The 22,896-nt window shown below is 40.2% G+C and overlaps 1 protein-coding gene across 4 annotated transcripts in view; it reads right to left on the bottom strand.

Annotated features, from left to right (window-relative positions):
* LOC122543076 (transcription factor COE2) overlaps window positions 1-22,896 on the bottom strand; it is a 267,093-nt gene that overhangs the window by 56,313 nt on the left and 187,884 nt on the right. For all 4 annotated transcript variants that reach the window (XM_043681302.2, XM_043681301.2, XM_043681304.2 and 1 more), the window contains 3 exons: window positions 21,049-21,166; window positions 7,309-7,439; window positions 5,106-5,232 (listed from right to left, as the gene is read on the bottom strand). In XM_043681302.2, coding sequence (XP_043537237.1) covers window positions 5,106-5,232; window positions 7,309-7,439; window positions 21,049-21,166 — 376 coding nt within the window. The remainder of the gene's footprint in view (window positions 1-5,105; window positions 5,233-7,308; window positions 7,440-21,048; window positions 21,167-22,896) is intronic.

The raw sequence follows: 22,896 nt of genomic DNA, 5'->3' as shown, positions 1-22,896 counted from the left end.
TTTGTATCATTTTGTTTTATACTAAAACGTCACAGAAAAGAAATTGTCTGCTTTTCTCTCTGTTTAAGGTATTCTGAGATATTCGATAAATGACAATTATATATGAATGAAGTTAGGTTTGTAATTTTCCACGATTCCCAAGTCTGTTTATGAGAACTTGACCTGACACTATATTCTTTGCTCTCAATTCAATCTCAACCTTCACTCTGATTATAATATTGACGTGCTATTTAATGCTAAATCCTCAGAGTTTCTAAAACACTAAACTTATAAAAGAAATGTCTTTCAAGCCTTTTGTGCTCAATCTTCAGATTTGTTGCTGTGTCGTGACATTTTTGCTGAGGTGACATCTCACAACTGCTGATAGAATACTCATGATCTATGGTGACTGGCTGAAGTGTGGAAATCCTTGAGTGTTCACTGCACAGCTTTTGCACAGGTCTTTGCCAAGAACGGATTTCCCCGCCCCTTCGTCTGCGGATGCCTGACAGACAAACGACATGGCAAGGGGATGCCACGACCCAACACACTAACTGCTGTACCTTATATAAATACGTCTCAGAACTGACAGCCAAACTCCTCCAACCACTCGGATTTATGTCAGCCCATAAACCAACAGCCAAGCTCAGACAACTCACCAGAACAAAAAGCTCATGTGCAAGACAAACATGGTGTACAACATTGAATGCAAGGCTGCACGAAACACTATACAGGACAAACAGGCAGACAACTAGCGATCTGCATTCATGAAATCAACTAGCCACTAAACACCATGACCAGCTGTCCCTAGTACCTGTAGACACAATTGACAAGGACCACAAATTTGATAGGGCATAATAGGACAAGCCAAACAGAGGACAGCCAGAGAATTTCTGGAATCATGGTACTCATCCACAGACTCCATCAATAAACAAATTGACCTAGACCCGAAACACCATCCATGAAAATGAACAACCAGAACTGGCAACTGGAAGCAGTGGAAACGAAACAAAATAAATTTAAACCAATACAGTCTTGCAGCGCTTCACAGGAATCTCTGCAGCACTGTGGATGTCACCGAGAAAAGGGACGAAACGTCTACAAACCAAATTCCAAGCTTGGACACCTACCCACAAAAACTGCAGAAAGGGTGCATACCAACTTATAAACAAGTCAGGAAATGCCACAGAAGATATGTGCATTTGGAATGGTAAACTCCAATGGCATACTGAAGGTTAATCTGTTAAAATCAATGGGTTCTGCATTTTGCACTGTGGCATCCCCTCATCAAATTAAATGGGAAGTGTATCTGAATTTCTTGTCAGATTTATATTACATTTTATTTAATAACTACAGGATGGCATGAAGTTAAATATTTGACAAGCTGATGTGTACATTGGGGAATTGGACTGAGAGCAGCTCATTGAATATAGTCAATACTATACTTAGCATCACTTAATCCTCCATAGGGAGTGTTAACGTTTGCTTTAGGACTTTAATAATGCAAATTTCAGTGGGTAGAAAGTCAACTAATCCATACACGATTGAGCCTGAGAAAGCCGTAGCATTATCCTGAGAGTTGGACTTGTTCCCACAGTGATTGTTTCCATTGCTGTGCATCATTCCTCTTACTTCCCATCTCTCACTGTGTGTGTAAGATTAAACTCCTTTGCCTGTTTCTCTTCCATTGTTACTTTGAGTTTTATGCTTTACAATTAGATCTTTACATTTTTTCCTGCATCTCAATTTGCTCTCTTACTACTGTATTTGTTTCAGCTATAGTTCATGTTCTGTGTTTGTATCAGTCATTTTTGTCTCTCTTTGTGCACTCTTAATTTACCATTTGTTGGTAATTTTTTTGAAAGCACTCTGGGACAGAACAGATAGGACTTAGGATCTAGATTAGACAATTCCAATGTTTTGTTACTAATTGCCCACCTTGCACTTTCAGTAAATTTGAGTTCGTCCAAAATTCTGCTGCTTGTCTCCAAATTGCAGAACATCCTGTCCAACCATTACCACTACGGCTGGCTGATCTCCAGAAGATTATATGCAGCAATGACTGTATTTTAGAATTCCTCCACGAACTTAATGCCTTCCCTCTCACCATCTCTGCAATCCCTCAGACCCTCTCAACTCCTGCAGTCCTTTTTGAATCTCCAGTTTTCATCATTCAAACATGAACAGTATTGCCTTCAGCTGACTGGAATTTTCTTCATAACTTTCTCTACCTTTTTCTCCTGTATTAAGAAAACATTTAAGCGGCTTATCATCATCAATTCTAATATCTCTTTCACATGATTTGGCACAAAAATCTGTGTGATACACTCCTGTGAAGCTTCTTGGGATGATTTGCTAATTTAAAAGTGCTATGTAAGTACAAGTTGTTGCTATTATCTTAAATACACAGCCAGAAGAATAGTAAACCAAATTCAGAGCAGAAAAGAACCAGAGCAATAGAGCCACAACTTGGAGCCTCATAACTAATAACCTTGATCCGATTTTAGTAAGAAGCATATTCATTCAGACCTCACACATGTGGATCCATTTCTAGCTCTGTTCAAAAGCAAATGGTTCGACATAGCTAAGATTTTGCATGGCTCCCAGAGGATGTGAACAATTCTTATGAGCTGGCTTTCCAAGAGTGGTACTTAATGCTATTCCATTCTATTTTTTAACAGTTAGGACTAATCGACCCCTGTCTTGCAGGAAGTGTGTAGCTAACTTGTTGGATATTTTTTCAAACCTCTCGTGCAGTTACCTGCATATTCAGTTGTGTAGTAATTGTAAATAATGCTCTGGATTAATTCACTGTAAAAACAAGATGAGTTTAGAGCACTTGACAGCTGAACACATGATTAAATAATTCATTGCGATACAAAACCTGCTTTTTAATCACTAAAAGCAAAATACTGTGGATGCTGGATATCTGGAACAAAAGAATCTGTGTCAATGACTCTTGGGTAAAGGGGCTAAATGTATAAGTGCTAAATTTGCTGACAGAATAAAGATTGTTTGAAATTTAGATTGGTACAACATCAGATTTTACTTGGACAGACTCCTTGGCCTTTCAATCAAGAGTATGCAAGATCTCTGGCACCACTGCCAAATGTTCTCCTGTTTATCCATGCATCTCCATCAGCTCATAAATGGCCAAGTCCAGATGCTCATCATCTGCAATGAACTCAGTAGGGGCCTGTTCTGCAGCAGTCTTCAGAGTGTCAGAGAACTCTGAAACTTTCTGTCGTAGCTGTGGGACCATATCAGTGCCGTGCTCATCAGAATGTGATTCCAAGCCAACCCGAGATAGTGAATATCCCTGTCCTGGAGGGTGGGAAGCAATGCCTTTGCAGTGCATCTTTTGAGTATGCCAGTACTTCCTCCTCAAAGTCCTGCAAAAGATATGTCTGAGGCATGAACCTCTTTCCTTTTTTCTGTTGATTTATGAGGCGATCCAGTAGCTGTATCAAAAAACAACGTTATGTTAGTGTTACAAACCACCCTTACCCGAGATGTTGGTAAGACTTCGTAGCAGAATGGAGGGCTTCTTTTTTAATAGATGTACATATCCAATCTCCTCTTCAGCACAGGTGCAGTCCCATTGGTTGCCATTCACCTTCAATGCTTGCTCCCTTGAAGGAATCAGGAGCTTTATGTTGGGCAGGCACCACCATCCAACAGTAGCCCTCATGACTTGATAAGTTAGATTCAGGAAGGATGTTTTTAATACTGGGAGAGTCCAGAATCAGGGATCATAGTAAAAGGATAAGGACTGAGATGAGGAGAAATTTCTTCACCCACAGATTGGTGAGCCTGTGGAATTCACTCCCATTAAAGTAGTTGAGGCCAAAACATTATGTGCTTTCAAGAAGGAAGTATATGTAGCTCTTTGGCTAAAGGAATCATGAGGAGGAGGATGGGATTAGGGTATTAAGTTTGATGATCTGCCATGATTATAGTTAATGGCGGAGCAGGCTCGAGGTATTGAAAGACCTCCTCCTGCTCCTACTTTCTATGTTTCTACACGTTATATATGTTGAGGGTGATGTTGCTGAAACATTGAGCCACTTCCTTTCTGTTGTCAGACATCTACAGGGATGGGTGGGGCAATCAGTGGAGGACCTGGGATTGCTTGCAGAAAGTAAAGTGCTGTCTGGGTGCATTTTAAATATGGTACCTCAGTGTTTGAACCTGAGAGGTCACTAGAGGCTTCAGAATCTCCTACCCATAAGATTTGACATTCAACTTGCGCCTGCATATGCAATAAGCCTGATAGAACATAATCATATGAAACAACCCAACCACCTCCAAAGAAGGAGCACTTCCCTTTGTTTCAAGAAAGCCCAAGGAGTATTTTAAGATAGATAAATATGTCAGTTCAGTGCTAAAGGTTTGGCAGGTGGAATGTAAGCAGGAATTTGTGAAATTGTTGACTTTGACAGGAATAATAGAAAAGTGACATTTTTAAAATGGAGAGAGTTAAGAAAATGCCGTGATATAAGGGATCTGAATATCCTCAGAGATGAATGACAGCAAGTTAATATTAAAGCACACCAAGTGAGTTGGAAAACAAATGGAATGGTTATTGCTCCCCTTACATTCTGTACTGTAGTTCCATGCACTTTGACATTAATCAACTATAATTCTAATGCCAATGTTCTTTTAGATTTTCTTGATGTTGTTTTCCATTTTTCTCTTTCCAAAAGTTTACAATAGCTATTCATTGCTGCGAACAATGATGATGGAAGCACTTCTGCATTTCAAGTAAATGTTGCAGCATTAGAAATTCTTATTATTGACACCAAATCCTCCTTAATCAAGTGTAATATATTTTCAGCAGAACAATATATTCCCAATCTCTAATCATTATACAAGAGCTAACCTCAATAAATTAATCCCTGATTACAGTAGTGTGGCATTTTTCAATTTCCCTTGATTCAGATTGCCAACTTAATGTCCAATTGTGCTGAGGTATGCATAGTTTGGATTGAGACAACCCTTACAGCCAACAGACAGAGGAGACTTCCATGCTATTACACCTATCTCATCAGCATTCATCTCACAGTTTGTGCAATTCCCTCTTTGTTTTGTGAAAGTTCTTCCAACATAGCAAGAAGTCAACCTACCTGTATAAATGAATCTTCCAGGTGCACCTTTGCAGAATTGTTTTGACTTGTAGGAAAGTGTGACCTCCACCACTCCTGGAATGTGTCGAGGAGGAGTCTGTACTCTAATGGCGTGGGGAGTAATGAGCTGAAAGGCATGAGAAGGAAAAGGCATTTGGGTCTGGTCTGAATTTTGCTTTGCGCCTCTCACCAAGTTAACTTCCAGCTCTTTTGAAATCTGACTTTATTGGCGTGCCATACATCGTCATAGCCATTCAAACTCTTCAATTTGGACCTACTTTTGAGTGCCAAGCTAGACACTGCTGATTGTACATTTCTACTTCCACAGCAGAATTAAAATTATTTCGCTTGTTTATCAGAGTAATTTCCCCTCCTTCCCTAATTTACTGGGGTATAGTTCCACAGCATTTGGCAGACCTCATGTACCTTACTCAATGTGATATCTTTCCTATGTGAATCTGGGGAGTGAGATAATTCCACTTGGGTTCATCTTATTTTTCTATGATTTTCACATATCCAGTTTCTGGCAGGGGTCAGTAACTATCAATCAGATGTGGGAATGCGAATGAACTGCTTTCATTTCAGCTCCGTAATCTACTGCAACCAATTGTAACTTCCTTTACATTGATCTTACTGAATTTAGCGAACTGATCATTTAACTAGAGTGAGCCATAAGACCATAAGTTGTAGAAGAGTTAAGCCATTTGACCTACTGGGTCAGCTCCACCATTCAGTCATAGCTGATATGTTTCTCAACCCCATTCTTCTACCTTCACCCCCTTTGCTATCAAGAATCTATCTCTCCTTGTCTAAAACACCTTAAATGACTTGGGCTCTACAACCCTCTATGGCAATGACTTCCACAGATTAACCACCCTCTGGCTAAAGAAATTCCTCCTCATCGTAGTTCTCTGAGGCAGTGCCGTTGGATTGTAGTCTCTCTTACTAATGAAAATACCTTCACCACATTAACTATATCCAGAACTCTCAATGTTCTGTAAGTTTCAATCAGACCATTCCCTCTAAACTCTCTCCTGTACTGACCCAGAGTCCTGAACCTGTCCTCATAATGACAAGCCCTTCATCCCAGGGATCATTCTTATAAACCTGTTCTGGACTTCCACCAATGCCAGCACATCCTTCCTCAGATATGAGGCACAGAATTGCTCACACTTTTCCAAATGCAGTCTGAGTAGAGCCTGATCGAGCCTCAACAGTACATCTCTGCTCTTGTATTCTGGCCATCTCAAAATGAATGCGCACATTGCATTTGCCTTTCTAACTTTCATCTGAACCTGCATATTAACTTTCAAAGAATCCTCAAATAAGTCCCTTGTAACTTCAGATTTCCAAAGCCTTTCCACATTGAGGAAATAGTATATGTCTCTATTCCTCCCACCAAACTGCATAATCTCACACTTTCCCACATTGTATTCCATTTGCTGCTTCTTTGCTACTCTTCTAGCCCATCTTAGTCCCTTTACAGCTTTCCTGCATCCTCAACATTAACTGTCCCTCCATCTGTCTTTTGGTCATTTGCAAACTTAGCAATAATGCCCTCAGTTCCATCATCCAGAGCCTGAGATTCTCTTGATCTTAATGACCCAGTTCCACAACAATCAGTCGTCTTATTAATGGAAACATCAGGAAGCCTGGTTATTGCTGAACAGACTTTGAAAGTCCTAATGATATCATGAGTACAGATAATGGGATTCAGAACAGAATTAGAATCCCTACTGTGTGGAAACAGGCCCTCGGGCCCAACAAATCCACACTGATCCTCCGAAGAGTATCCCACCTAGACCCTTCCCCTACATTTACCCCTGCCTCATGCCCCTAACCTATACATCCGTGAATACTATGGGCAATTTAGCACAGCCAATTCCCCTAACCTGCACATCTTTGGATTGTGGGAGGAAACCAGAGCACCCAGAGGAAACCCATGCAGACATGGGGAGAATGTGCAAACTCCACACAGACAGTCACCCGAGGCTGGAATCGAACTCATGTCCTGGTGCTGTGAGGCAGCATGCTAACCACTGAGTCACCATGCCGCCTAATTGTCAGCCATTCAAAAAATACTTGAGGAATTCTCAAATTCATTCATCACCTTTTAATCCAAACTTCCTATATTAATGAACTTTATCAAAGTCGATCAAAACTTGTTTGCCTGAAAATAATTATTGCTGCAGTGGTAACCTACCTCACTCCAAACAAGCATGGTGCCAAATAGAACTTGCAATCCATCGAAAAAATTGTCCCCGATAATGATGACCATGGCACCCCCAGTGGTCCAACCTTCACTTGGGCTAATGGCTTTGATGCACGGTGTAGCTAAGAGAGTGAAGAAATTAGATTAATTTAATCTTTAATCTTGCATTTCACTGTTCCCCTACCTTTTCTCTGGTTCCTTAGAAGATCTAAGCAGGTTGTCCGATCCCCTATTCTTCAAGCCGGCCCTACATTAACACTGGTAAAACTATGACTTAGTGTGCAATTCTTTCCTTGAAATGCAAGGCAAAGTCTGAACGTGACACAACAACCAGTGTGTTGGGGAACAGGGTATTTTCTGCATGTACTCAAGCACAAGACTATCCTTATGTACCCTTTCTGTTTGACATTTGATTCCTGTTGTGAGAAGACTTGTGGTTTGCTATCTAGAAGGGCATCCAGAATCAGTAGCAATATTATTGATGTTTGAAAACTGCTTTAAGAATTGTGAATGGATACTTGTATGCAGTCATGCCTGTGGTCACCAGGCTGCACTGGAGAGCAGGATAGCGGGATCTAACTTGATAATTTGTACATTTTCAAACATTTCTCTCAGATTAATTATCTTCACTGGTTAGTTTTCTAATGTCATATAAAGCACAGCAATCAGAAAGAGAAGCAAGGACTAATGTGCGTAAAAGTTTTTGTTCAAGGAAGACTGAATATCTGCCTATTTCCCAACAGTTAGATTGACAGTCTAATGTGACATGGGATATTAAGCATTCCTTTTTTAATTGCAATGGGAAAGAGTGAAAGTAGGCAATGCTCAGTTTTCAGGAATGGTGGTTAATCGATGAGAAATGCAAGTGCTGGAGGCATGAGATTGATTTTCTCCAGAAAATTTTAATTCCTGACACTTCAGGAATTTAAGCATTACCAGGACACAGCGAAAGGAAATAAAATCTGGAGGGAAACATTGCAGATCCCTCAAACACCTTGTTAGATTGTTTCTCTAGACATTGCAAGAAATTCAGGGTGGAGCCTGTTACCTTCGTGTGACCTCCCCACCTAATTTACTTTCTTGTATTCCTCCTGGGTGATCAAGGGGCCCACAGTCGGCGAATTGAATATTTTTCAAGGTCAATAGATTATTTTATGCAGGGGGGTGTTGGGTTAGTTGGGAATATGGAAATTGAAACACAAACAGATTAATCATGATCTTATTGATTGGAGTGCGTGCTAGAAGGGCTGAATGGCCAACTTCTGCTCCTAATTTGTATACTTTTTGAACTAGTTTGCCGGAAGCATATGTAGGAAAACCAGGATGAGCAGATTTCCTTCTATATTGGACATGAATAAACCAGGTTGGTTTTTCCGATAATCAGTGATAATTTCATGGCACCATGACTGAGAAGGGTTTTCAATTTCCCATTTCCAATCTGAATTAATATGAGCAGGCATTTTCATGGCCCTCAAGATTACTTGTCCAGTGACCTTGCCATTCCCCCAATTGCTCTCTTGTTTAACTGAGCTACAAATTCTCTTCAAATTAATAGGTTAGCATTTTGAATGCTGACAGTCCATTTGAAATACTGATAGGTGACCAGCACATTTCCCATATTGATTGTCTACCAGTAAAATAGGGTGTGTTAGTGCAAAGATACAAATTCACATCTCACCCCAGCAGCTTGCATATTGAATTCAGTTGATTAGATAAATCTGGAATAATAAGTAAGAGTCTGTCATCTTTCCTCTAAAATTACCAGATTTTTGTGAGAAATGAAAACAGAAAATGCAGAAGAAATTCGGTAGGTCGAGCAGGATGTTTGAAGAGAAAAACAGAGTTAACATTGCAAACTCAATATGATTCTTCTTCTATGCATTTGGAGTCATAGAGTTACAGAGCTGTTCAGCATGGAAATAGACCCTTTGGTCCAACTTGTCCATGCCAACCAGAAATCCTAAATTAATCCAGTCCCATTTGCCCACATTTGGCCTACATCGCACTAAACCCTTCCCATTCATATACCTATCCAGATGCTTTTTAAATGTTGTAATTGTCCCAGCCTTCACCACTTCCTCTGGCAGCTCATTCCATACACGTACCACACACTGTGTGAAACAGCTGCCCCTTGGGCCCCTTTTAAATCTTTCCTGTCTCACCTTAAACCTTTGTCCTCTAGTTTTGCACTCCCCTACCATACGGGAAGACCTTGACTATTCATCCTATCCATGCCCCTCATGATTTTATAAACCTCTGTAAGGTCACCCCTCAGCCTCTGACACTCTGGGGAAGAAAGGTCCCAGCCTATTCAGCCTCTGCATATTGCACAAACCCTCCAACCCTGGCAACAACCTTGTAAATCTTATCTGAACCCTTTCAAGTTTTACAACATCCTTCAGGGAGAAAGTGAGGTCTGCAGATGCTGGAGATCAGAGCTGGAAATGTGTTGCTGGAAAAGCGCAGCAGGTCAGGCAGCATCCAGGGAACAGGAGAATCGACGTTTCGGGCATAAGCCTGAAGAAGGGCTTATGCCCGAAACGTCGATTCTCCTGTTCCCTGGATGCTGCCTGACCTGCTGCGCTTTTCCAGCAACACATTTCCAGCTTACAACATCCTTCCTCTAGCAGGGAGGCGAGAATTGCACTCAGTTTTCAAAAAGTGGCCAAACCAATATCCTGTACAGCCGCAACATGACCTCCCAGCTCTTGTACGCAATACACTGACTGATAAAGGCAAATATACCAAATACGTTCTTTGCTATCCTGTTGATCTTGGCCCCCGCTTGCATGGAACTATGAACCTGCACTCCAAGGTCTCTTGGTTCAGCAATACTCTCCAGGACCTTACCATTAATTCCATGAGTCCTGACCTGATTTGCCTTTCCAAAATGCAGCACTTCACATTTATCTGAATTCAACCCTATCTGCCACTTTTTGACTCATTGGCCCATTGTACACTGAGGTAATCTATTTTGCTGTTTACTAAACTTCCAATTTTGGTGTCAGCTGCAAACTTACACATCTTAATCACTTATATAAATTACAAATAGCTGTGGACCCAGCACTGATCCTTGTGGCACACCACTGGTCACAGGCCTCCAGTCTGAAAAGCAACCCTTCACCACCACACTCTGTCTTTGACCTTCAAGCCAGTTCTGTATCCCAATGGCTAGTTCTCCCTGTATTCCATGTGATCAAACCTTGCTAACCAGTCTACCATGCGGCACCTCATCAAATGCTTTATTGAAGTCAATAGATCACGCTTCTTATTTTTATTTCAGATCACCAGTATCCACAGTATTTTCCTTCTATTTGGGATTTTTGTAAGAACCCAATTGGTTTCACAATGTCCTACGGGGAAGCAAAAACCTGCTGGCCTCACCGGTTTACCAATTTATCACTGCGATAGTACCATAAACAATATGGTTGGCTCTGAAGTACAGCAATCTGTGAAACTGCAAGCCATGAAATGGGCTTAGCAATATCTTATTAAAGAAAATTAGGAATGACATTAGGTGCTGTTCTTGCTATCGATGCCCATATTCATAAACTCTAACTTTCTCTCTCATTCCTTACCTCTTTTTCTCTGTGAATCACAAACCAAGACTTCAAGAAGTACAATATACTAACTTTGTTTTTGAAATCCTAAATGTGTTACTGGTTAACTCTGATATGTAATCCTTCAAGCTTTTCTGATACTCATGTTGAAGTTATCAATTAAGTAACACTGGGAATGAAGCTTGAAGTATCAAGAGGAAAGCTGAAAACAGAACCTTATGTTCATACAGTGAATATTAGACCCTTTATAAGGAAACTCTTTTCACCCATCAGTCTTTTCTAATTCTCAGCAGATGCAATGGTGTTATCTTCAGACATTTGAGTGAGCATCAACTAGGGGAGCAGCACACTTTAATAAGTATATGCAAGATGTTCTTGTTTAAAGTTCTGAAAATGTGTTGCTGGAAAGGCGCAGCAGGTCAGGCAGCATCCAAGGAGCAGGAGAATTGATGTTTTGGGCATGAGCCCTTCTTCAGGAATGAGGAAAGTGTATCCAGCAGGCTAAGATAAAAGGCAAGTCCCTCCTCCCTACCTTTTATCTGTGACATCATAGCTCTGGCTTAGAACTGAACTGGATCTGTTGGGCTTGGGTTGGACACTGCGACTGGAAGGTTAGGAAGTGATGAAGAGATCACAAATCAGAGTTGAAGAATTAGAAAGAGGCTGCAACTTGAAAGTCAGTGAGTGGTTGGTGAGAAGGACATAATTTTCTCTTTGGTGAGGGGATGTGGGCGTCACTGGATGGACCAACATCTGTTTCCCTAATTGTTTAAAGTGGACCACATTGCTGTGGTTCTAAAGTCATAAGGAGGTTAGACTAAGTTGGGATGGGAGAACTTGCAACATGGGTTGGTACCTGGGATTTCGATGTTATGGCCATTTTGGAGACATGGGTAGAGCAGGGTCAGGAATGATTGTTGCATGTTCCATGACTTAAATGTTTCATTGAGAACAGAAAACTTGGTAAAAGAGGGAGTGATGTGGCTTTATTCGTAAAGGACAGTATTACGGTTGCAGAAAGGATGTTTGAGGACTCATTGACTGAGGTAGTATGGGTTGAGGTTAGAAACAGGAAAGGAGAAGTCACCCTGTTGGGAGTGTATAGGCCTCCAAATAATTCCAGAGATACACAGGAAAAGACGGCAAAGATGATTCTCAATAGGAGCAAGAGTGACAGGGTAGTTGTTAAGGGGGCCACGATAGTTCAAGTATTTTAGATGGGTCAGTTTTTGTCCAATGTATGCAGGAGGGTTTCTTGACACAGTATATAGACAGGCCAACAAGGATAGAGGCCACATTAAATTTGGTACTGGGTAATGAACACGGCCATGTATTAGATTTGGATGTAGGTGAGCACTTCAGTGATAGCGATCACAATTCAGTTATGTTTACTTTAGTGATGGTAAGGGATAGGTATATATCTCAGGGCAAGAGTTATAGCTGGGGGAAAGGCAATTACGATGCAATTAGGCAAGATTTAGGATGCATAGGATAGGGTCGGAAACTGCAGGGGCTGAGCACAACTGAATTGTGGAGCTTATTCAAGGAACAGCTGCTGCAGGTCCTTGATAAGTATGTTCCTGTCAGTTAGGGAGGAATTGTCGAGCACGGGAGCCATGTTTACGAAGGAAACTGAATCTCTTGTCAAAAGGAAAAAGAAGGTTTATGTTAGAATGAGATGTGAAAGCTCAGTTAGGGCACTTGAGAGTTACATGTTAGCCAGGAAAGACCTAAGAGAGAGCTAAGAAGAGCCATGAGGGAAAATGAGAAGTCATTGGTGAATAGGATCAAGGAAAACCCTAAGGATTTTTATGGATATATCAGGAATAAAAGAATGACGAGAGTAATATTAGGGCCAGTCAAGTACAGCAGTGGGAAGTTGTGTGTGGAGTCAGAGGAGATGGGGAAGCACTAAATAAATATTTTTCATCAGTATTCACACAGGAAAAAGACAGTGTTGTTGAGGAGAATACTGAGATACAGGCCACTAAACTAGATGAGATTGATGTCCACCACAAGGAGGTGTTAGCAATTCTGGAAAATTTACAAACAGATAAATCCCCTGGGCTGGATGGGATTTATCCTAGGATTCTCTGGGAAGCCAGGGAGGAGATTGCAGAGCCTTTGGCTTTGATCTTTAAGTCGTCATTGTCTCCAGGAATAGTGCCAAAAGACTGGGGGATAGCAAATGTTGTTCCCTTGTTCAAGAAGGGGAGTAGAGACAACCCTGGTAATTATAAACCAGTGAGCCTTACTTCGGTTGTTGGTAAAGTGTTGGAAAAGGTTATAAGAGATAGAATAAGTTTATTAGGGATGGTCAACATGGTTTTGTGAAGGGTAGGTTGTGCCTCACAAACCTCATTGTGTTCTTTGAGGAGGTGGGCAAACTGGTGGATGAGGGTAAAGCAGTTGATGTGGTGTATATGGATTTCAGTAAGGAGTTTGATAAAGTTCCCCATGGTAGGCTATTGCACAAAATACGCAACCATGGGATTGAGGGGTTTCGCGGTTTAGATAAAAAATTGCCGAGCTGAAAGAAGACAGAGGGTGATGGTTGATGGGAAATGTTCATCCTAGAGTACAGTTGCTAGTGGTGTAACGCAAGAATCGGTTTTGGGTCCACTGCTGTTTATCATTTTCATAAATGACCTGGATGAGGGAGTAGAAGGATGGGTTAGTAAATTTGCAGATGACACTAAGGTCGATAGAGTTGTGGATATTGCCGAAGGATGTCGTAGGTTACAGAGGGACATAGATAAGCTGCAGAGCTGGGCTGAGAGGTGGCAAATGGAGTTTAATGCAGAAAAGTGTGAGGTGATTCACTTTGGAAGAAGTCACAGGAATGCAGAGTATTGGGCCAATGGTAAGATCTTTGGTAGTATAGATGAGCAGGAAAATCTCGGTGTCCATGTCCATAGATCCCTGAAAGTTGCCACCCAGGTTGATCAGGTTGTTAAGAAGGTATACAGTGTGTTAGTTTTTATTGGTAGAGGGATTAAGTTTTGGAACCATGAGATCATGCTGCAGCTGTACAAAACTCTGTTGCGGCCTCACTTGGAGTATTGCGTACAGTTCTGGTCACTGCATTATAGGAAGGACGTGGAAGCTTTGGAAAGGGTTTAGATGAGATTTACCAGGATGTTGCCTGGTATGGAAGGAAGGTCTTACAAGGAAAGGCTGAGGGATTTGAGGCTGGTTTCGTTAGAGAGAAGAATGTTGAGAGGTGACTTAATTGAGTCATGTAAGATAATCAGAGGGTTAGATAGGGTGGACAGTGAGACCCTTTTCCCTCGGATGGTAATGGCTAGCATGAGGGAACATAGCTTTAAATTGAGGGGTAATAGATAAAGGACAGTGTCAGAGGTAGTTTCTTTACTCAGATAGTAGGGGCATGGAATGCACTGCCTGCTACAGTAGTAGATTCACCAACTTTAAGGGCTTTTAAATGGTCATTGGATAGACATATGGACAAAAATGGAATAGAGTCATAGAGATGTATAGCACAGAAACAGACCCTTCGGTCTAACTTGTCCATGCCGATCAGATATCCCAACCCAATCTAGTCCCACCTGCCAGCACCTGGCCCATATCACTCCAAACCCTTCCTATTCATATACCCATCCAAATGCCTTTTAAATGTTGCAATTGTACCAGCTTCCATCACTTCCTCTGGCAGCTCGTTCCATACACGTACCACCCTTCGCGTGAAAAAGCTGCCCCTTGGGTCTCTTTTATATCTTTCCCCTCTCAGAATAGTGGAGGTTAGATGGTTTCACAGTTTGGCGCAACATCAAAAGCTAAAGGGCCTGTATTGTGCTGTAATTTTATGTGTTCTATGTTTTATTTCTGTCTTTAAAGGATGTTAATGAAGCAAATGGTTTTTTACAACAAACAGCAACGGTTATATGGTTGCCATTTGGCTAAGTTTTTATTCCAGACTTTTATTGAATTCAGTGTTCACCATCTGCTTTTTTGGGATCTGACACCATATCCCCAGAATATTAGTTGTGGATTAATAGTCCAGTGACATTGTTACAAAACCATTACATTCCCAATTGGTTGCAAAGTTTAGTTTTCTTTCACATTTTAAAATTTATTTTATTTAGAAGTATTTCATCTACCAAATTTGATTTTTAACTCTGTAAAAAGTTTAACTTACAGTGCATGCTGATTGAATTTTATTCTGAAAAATGAAGTCCTACAGTATCGAACTATAGTTTAAGTAAAAACCAAAAGAACTGTGGATGCTGTAAATCAGAAACAAAGACAGAAGTTCCTGGAAAAGCTCAGCAGGTCTGTCAGTGTCCGTGAAGAGAAATCAAAGTTAATGTTTCAGATCTGGTCACCCTCAGAACTTCTCAGGAAAGGTCACCAGACCCGAAACGTTAACTTTGATTTCTCTTAATAGATGCTGCCAGACCTGATGAGCTTTTCCAGCAACTTCTGTTTTGCTTACAGTTTAAATGTCAGTTCCAGTGTTTTATTTACTGTTGTGATTTTCAGGAGGGCAACCACAATCTTAAGTGAAGAAGTAGTGGAGATGAACTTTGGGTGAATCTAAGGAAGCATATGAGAAAAAAAGCAAGGAGATAGTTAAGCTGAGTTAAATGGGTAATGATGGGAGGAGGATTCAGAGGACCATTGTCACCACAGACTGGCTGCATCAAGTGGCCTGCTTCTGAACACTGTGTAAAGGTTTGTGAAATGAAGCTGTTGGCAAATCTATAATGGACTGGGATACATATCCATGCTGCAGTAGAAAGGCAAAAACTTTGTAAATGCACTTTCTGGTTGAAGAATCAGCATTGCAAAACAGTTAGCATTGTAGCTGTGATCAATCTAATGCATCTTTGACAAAGGTAAAATTGGACATTGCTGAGGATTGTATATTGCCTGATCTATTTCACATCCAAGCCAGGGAGTCTTGAGGTAAGTTGTAGCCCAACTGGAATCAGTATATTCAGCATAGGTCAATGATCCTATGGCTTGGAGCTCAAGCAATCAAAAGACATAGGGGGGGGTGCGGAAATGGGAACTAGGTTGGATGATCAGTCATGATCATATTGAATGGAGGAGCAGGCTCAAAGGGCCAAATGGTCGATTCCTGCTCCACTTTCCATGTTTTTCAACAATCTGGATGCTCTTCCAGTCACCACAACAACCTGAGCAACTCCTTAAAAACTTGACTTTGCCTCCAATTAAGCTCGGAATTTGAGTAAACCTTCTGGGTCCTAATACTGCAAAATTTGCACGACAGTATTAAGACTTTGATTGTTTTTGATTAAGCTGGAGTGGTGAAAGTTTCTCAAGTTCTTTCAGGGTATCCTATTATTTTGGCCTACACAGCATGATGACAGCAATTCATTCAAAACACAGTTTAAGTTAACTTTTTTTTTCACAGTTCTGTGTGGTCATGCATAATCTTGCTGTGGATTTGCTGTGCGAAAAGCTTGTTGAAAATTATCATCTTACCAAGATTTTACAGACTCATGCTGCCTCAAAGTAGCTTCCTGTAAGCTTTCAGTGAACTCTGCCTGTTCACTTTGACTCATCTTGTGAGCTGACTTTGAAGTTTGTGAACTTGAAATGTTGTGTAAAAGATTTCAAGACAGGCAGACTTTCTATTCCCTTGCATAATGGAAGTTCAGGATTTGTGTGTCCCACTCTATTGTTGGGTTTAGTTCAATTCACTAATATTTCAAATTCCAAGTGATAATTTTATGTGTTTGTATCTGACATTGACTGGGAGCAAGGTTGTTTGATCCCAAAGTGCATCATCCGTGAATATGATTTTTCCACTTGTTTCTCTGCAGCACTGTCATGAAAACTATGGGAAAAACTAGGCATTTTTTTGTGAAATTGTTAAATGTGTTTGAAACAATTTTAATTCCATGCTGAGATGCAAGGGCTCGACACTCCTCATGCCTACTCTCCGAACATCAGTCATTTTCTTTTCTCATCACTCACTTTGGCCAGCGAAAACAACTTTGGCAGCCAAGCTCTGGCCCTATCTGAGTTCTGCTAACAGATCATAAAATGAACATGGAAAAGACTTGCAGCGTGTCCTCACTCAAGTTAGATTGGGGTCCTGTAAAACACTTGAAGTGAAATGACTTGAAGTGAAACATCATTGTAACAGCAATTAGTGTTGAAGCCATAGTTCATTTGCTGAGGACAATTTTTGCAAAACAGTCAACATGAAGCTTGAAATGCTGTGCCATACATCTGTAGCATGGCATTCCCAGCTGAAACCATTTGCAAATCAAAACAAGGAAAGTATCAGTATAGAAAGCAGGTTTCTAGTTTGCAGAGAAGTCTTTCAAAAAATTTACAGTCTAGTACAGGTACAGTGCAAGTTCCTCAACTTTTGTACCAGTACAGCTGAAATACTCCAGAGATTTTTTTTTTTAAATTGAGCCTGGATACAAACAACAGAGAATTTTAAAAAAACAAAAGAACAGCAAAGATGAGAAACAAAATTTACTTCAGGACCTGAGCAGAGGACTGTTCTCAAAAATGATCTGTGACTGCAGAGCACAGAAATAATGGCACCAACTTGAGCAGCACAGTCAGGAAGCCTTGCTGATGATGTGATGGCATGACTTATATGAGATAGGAGAGGTGCAATAACTCAAGACCCAGCCAGAAAATAAATGGCTGTTAAACAGAGAAAGCCACTTTGAATGAGGAGAGAGGATACAAAATGGACATGGAACTTTAAAGCAAAAAGTCATCGAAAGGGGAGGCATATTTGCCAACTCCTTGCATTAATATAATATGAAGCTACTCAAATGCCAGCTTTGAGGGTGATTAAAGAGGTAATCGTGTCTATCAGCCATTATATTATGAATGTTAAGAGATAAATATGCTCATATGGTCCGTAGATTAATGAGCATGTATTTCAGAAGAGGTAGGTATGCTTCTTTACGCACTTCTCACTCACATCCTGTTAAAATAGTTCAGTCACCACCACAGCCATAGCCAGACAAGCATTTCCTGAAGTTCAGCTGTACCTACTTAATATAGTATCACAAGGAAATCTGGATGCACATTTCCATTTGGAGTTGAGCATATCATGTAGGGGAGGATCACATTCTGTCTTCAACTTCACAATTTCTCACCCTGTCAGAAGCTATATGGTTTCAAGGCCACATCCAAGCTCAATACATCACCTCTGGCTTAGTGCTGACAGGGTCAGAGGAGAGCATGAAGGGTTCTGGCAATATGCCAAATATTCAAGCTGTGGCTTAGCAGCAAGTCAATCACTTTCAATCAGTCAAGGAAGAAAAAAATGGAATGTTTGCATGCTGTAATTCCCCCAATTTTGTTCACAACACCATGGTCACTGACAGGAAATTAACAGCATGCAAATTCTTTGCTGATTTAATCATATTTTGCAGTACAGCATTGGTGTTTTAACAATTTAACCCATTGCAGCACATGAATATTGCCTTGCACAACTTACATTTGGACAATGAACATTTTCAACTACTCTGTACAAGTGTTTTTGAGATTTCCAGAGTACAGTCAAATTTCTGAGCATTTGAACAATTGAGAGACTTTCTGATTCCAGAGTATTGTAATTCTTTGGAAATTTTCGAAACCTTAAAAACATTGTTAAAGTTAACATATCACTGCAGAACCTTTAGTGAACTGGACTCTCTCTCTCGAGGCATCACTAAAATTTCCATGATGTGGCAGGACGTTTGGGAGCGAGAACCTTTAGAGACATCACTAATGTTTGCGTAATACGTCAAACCTAAGCACAGCTCATTAGCAGTTCACGCTTGCATTAATTCTGAATGCAGTGTTTTCCATGTGTATCTATAATTTGATTGTTCATTCAAACATTACAAATTGCAGAAGACTCTATTAAAAAAAAGAACGTAAACAACAATTCCTATTCTCTGTTGGGAGGATATTTTGAAGCTTGGAAGACAAAAGCTGATGTATTTGGGAGCTTTTCCTGCTTCAGTCACCATTTGGAGGGATACATTTCATGTACTTGAACAATTTGTGCAGATTGTTTGCCACGAATGCCAAACGAGAATACAATCTATTATGTTCTTCAAGACCACTCTGCTCAACCTTCTTATTTTTAGCTCTATTTTCCTTTTCTTCAAATATGTTGTGATCAAAGTGGGTGATGTTAATACGAGGAAAGGTTCACTTCTATTTGACGCATCCAATTAAGCATACTCTTAAGTTAATTAAGCACAGAGTAAAATCTTTATGGCCACCCGACAGTGCTCAATTTCAATCTCGGAAAAAGTCTCTCTGTTTCATTTATGAGATCCTTGTCCATTTTCTACCTGGCTGGAAATTGCCATGGTTTCCAATGAACTGCAGTTCATATTCACCTGATGACCATACCTTTGAGAGTTGGGATGAAACTGTTTTGAATTAATTTCACAGGTTTCTTCCTGCCATCAGACTGCTGTTTACTCCAGTCGTCTGGGTAGCAGAGGTGAATCACTATGTCCCTGCAGCACCCAATCATGTTAATCCTGATTTAACTAAATCTTGCATGCATCCTTCTACAGGTGAGATCATTTGCTTGTGCGTGATTATACATCTTTTAGAAAAAAGATTTGAATATTGACCTCAATTCTGGATTACAAACAAATGTGTTTATGATATATTTCAGGTTTTCTTTACGATAAGAGGAAAATTATTTCTTCTTTGGATAAAGGATGTTTGTGCTAGGTGTGGTTATTTTTCCATTGTTTAAGTTGAGCTCTCCCACTTGAGCGGAAACAACCACCTGTACCCTGACAATGCGCTCAGAGACCAACCTGCGATCAGCACATCTTTAATGTTTCACTGAGATATTTCCATACCAATACTCCCTTGTGGTCTCTCTGACTGAGTATCACTGCTTTTGATGCCAAATTTTCAGATCATGGACATCTGCCCTCGATAAAGGCTTTGTTAATCACTTTAAAAACTTGCCAAACTTTTAAAATTAGGCAAGGACAATATTATATCAATGAGGCCTTTAATACTTTTGCATAATGTCATCAGTCTTGACCAAAATTTAAATCTTTTTGCCCAATGTTTCAACGTACTGTCCCATCCAGTTGCACATAACTAACATGAAGTATTCGTGAAATTAGAAATTGAAGTAAGACCAGAAGGAATTACTTTTCCTAAGTGGTAACAATTGTCACTACTCAGCGACTGATGTGTTGTTAAGGATGTTAGGCGAAAGAAAGACTTCGTCACCCTGTTCAGGTGGACGAAAAAGACCTGTTTTCTGAAACTTGGCTAACTTGCATATTTCACTCTTCACCACAAAAACGCATGACCTCATTGCCACTTGTTGGACCTGACTGAGCTTGAACTGATTTCTGTGTTTAACTAATTGTCTGAAGTGCTGATGTTAAGTGCCACCAAAATGCAATATCATTCTATTCTTGAAGTATACAGCTTTTAGCAATGTATCTAACTTAAACCTACTCTTTTTTTCTAAAACATCTTAAGAACCTCAGTTTTATCATTTCAAACAATTTCCAGACAATCATTGCTCTGTCAATCTGTAAATCACTGTTCACTACAATCTGTTCTGTAAATTCTGAACAAATTGATGAATCAGTTTACATTTATTTGTACCTGACATCAGTTGACTAAAGCTCTGCTTCCAAAACTATCTTGCAGTTCTCTGTTTATGGGCATTGGGATTTCCTTCGAATTTCTTTGTAAAAGTACAAATCGAATTGAAGTTTACGTGTGTGTCAACTTGCTGTTTGACTGTGAAAGCCATTATCCCAATCAATGTCACAGCAACGCGATTACAGCATGGACACAATGCACATGTCTGTGCACCTGACTTTTTGCTCAGTGAAATTCTGATGGTGAAGCCACTTGCTAAAATAGAAATTGGACACTTGACAATCAGAGGAGAAAGAAAACAAATTGAACATTGAATAGTTCTGTTTGAATAAGGAACTGTCATGTGTAAGTTGAATAATTCGCCCTTTGCCTTTTTCTTGTGCACAGCAATAAATGAAAAAGGAACAGCATTGAATCTAGTTCATATTTCCGAAGGTCAGGTTGTCTATAAATTGAGGGCAAGAGTCACAGAACAAGTGGGACAGGGCTCAGTGCGCATTGTTATTTCTCACCATATCATGTGCATAAGAGTATTCATTCCTTAACAAAAAGGACATACCTTCTGTGGGGTCGAGGCGACGGGCTCTGCGTCCATGCTTGGAGTTGTTGTGCACAAACATGTTATCAGACACAGCCAGCACATGACCATCAACGTTAATTGTTGTTGATAAAACAACCTGTGAAGTAAGGTGCAAGGAAATGTCACATTTTGGCTTTGTAGCTTTTCAAAATTGATGATCTCCATACATACTTTTGTCTATCAAATGACCAAGAAGCCACTCACACCAGAAAGGTACAGAGTATCATCTATAGTCAGGAATGAATGAGGTAATTCTAGTTAGGGCAACTCTAAGTCTGAGTTTTAATGTTTTTCATCTTCGCTTGTACAAAAGAAATGAAAAAATCAGTTTTTAATTTAGATTTACCACTCGGGGAGGTCATTGAAGTTACTACAAGTTGGTCGACTAGGATGTTAATATATTTTTGAAGAGAAGTAGATTTAAGAGCTTCAGCCAAATTGGGTTGCCTTTGTTCACTTCTGAAAATGTAGTTGGTTTGTTAAAGACGTGTCATAATAGAAGCTCACATCATTGTGAAGTATCAAGGGAGTATCATATTATCAGAGATCTTATAAGACTTTAAATTAAAGCCTAATTAGGAGCCTAAGATGAATGTTGAAAATCTCCTGATGCTCTTCTAAAAAAAGAAAACGTTTTGTGATCTGGTCAATAAAGAAGCAAAGTATTTCAGATCCCCACCAACCGAAATAAAAACAAAAAACGCTGGAGAAACTCAGCAGGTCTAGCAGCATCTGTGGACAGAGAAAAACAAAGTGAGAAACAAATCTGTCAGGTGATCTCAGATATCTGTAAGAAAAACAGGGTTGTAATGGTATGGGATTTTAATTTTCCATACACAGACTGGGACTGTTGTAGTGTTAAGGGCTTGGCTAGAGAGGAATTTCTTAAGTGTGTACAAGAAAATGTTCTTATTCAGTATCTGGATGTATCTACTAGAGGAAGAGCAATTCTTGACCTGTTGGGAAATAGGGCAGGTCAAGTGACCGAGCTATCAGTGGGGGAGTACTTTGGGACAAGTGATCTTAATTCTATTCATTTTAAAATAGATTGGGAAAATGATAGAACTGATCCAAAAGTTCAAGTTCTAAACTGGAGTAACGCCAATATTGATGGTATGAGTCAGGGACTTTCAAAAGTTGATTGGGGGAGGCTATTCGCAGGTAAAGGGATGGTTGTGAATTGGGAAGCCTTTAGGAATGAGTTAACGTGAGTTCGGAGACAGTATATTCCTGTTAGTGCGAAGGGAAAGGCTGGTAGGTGTAGAGGATGCTGGATTACTAGATACTAGAATAAGAAGGAGGCATTTATGACAGGTGGGATGGAGTGAATCCTGAGAAAAGTATAAGAGCAGTCGGAGTATACTGAGAGTCATAGAGATGTACAGCACAGAAACAGACACTTCGTTCCAACTTGTCCACACCAACCAGATATCCTAACCTTTTCTAGTCCCATTTGCCAGCAATTGGCTCATGTCCCTCTAAACCCTTCCTACCCATAAACCCATCCAGATGCCTTTTAAATGTTGTAATTGTACCAGCCTCTTCTGGCAGCTCATCCCACACACGCAACACCCTCTGCATGAAAATGTTGTCCCTTAGGTCCCTTCTAAATCTTTCCCCTCTCACCCTCTAGTTCTGGACTCCCCCAACCCAGGGAAAATACCTTGTTTATTTACCTTATCCAAAAGGGAAATCAGGAAAGCAAAAAGGGGACATGAGATAGCTTTGGCAAATAGACTTAAGGAAAATAATATAAGTACATTGAGGGCCTCTTAAAGATCAATGTGTCTGTCTGTGTGTGGAACCACTGGAGATGGGTGAGATACT

The sequence above is a fragment of the Chiloscyllium plagiosum genome, unplaced genomic scaffold (genome assembly GCF_037043375.1).
Source record: "Chiloscyllium plagiosum isolate Xiang-an unplaced genomic scaffold, Cpla_swu_hap1 HiC_scaffold_48, whole genome shotgun sequence".
NCBI lineage: Eukaryota > Metazoa > Chordata > Chondrichthyes > Orectolobiformes > Hemiscylliidae > Chiloscyllium > Chiloscyllium plagiosum.
Note: the sequence above shows the minus strand (reverse complement) of the source record. Positions and strands in the feature narration are given on the sequence as shown.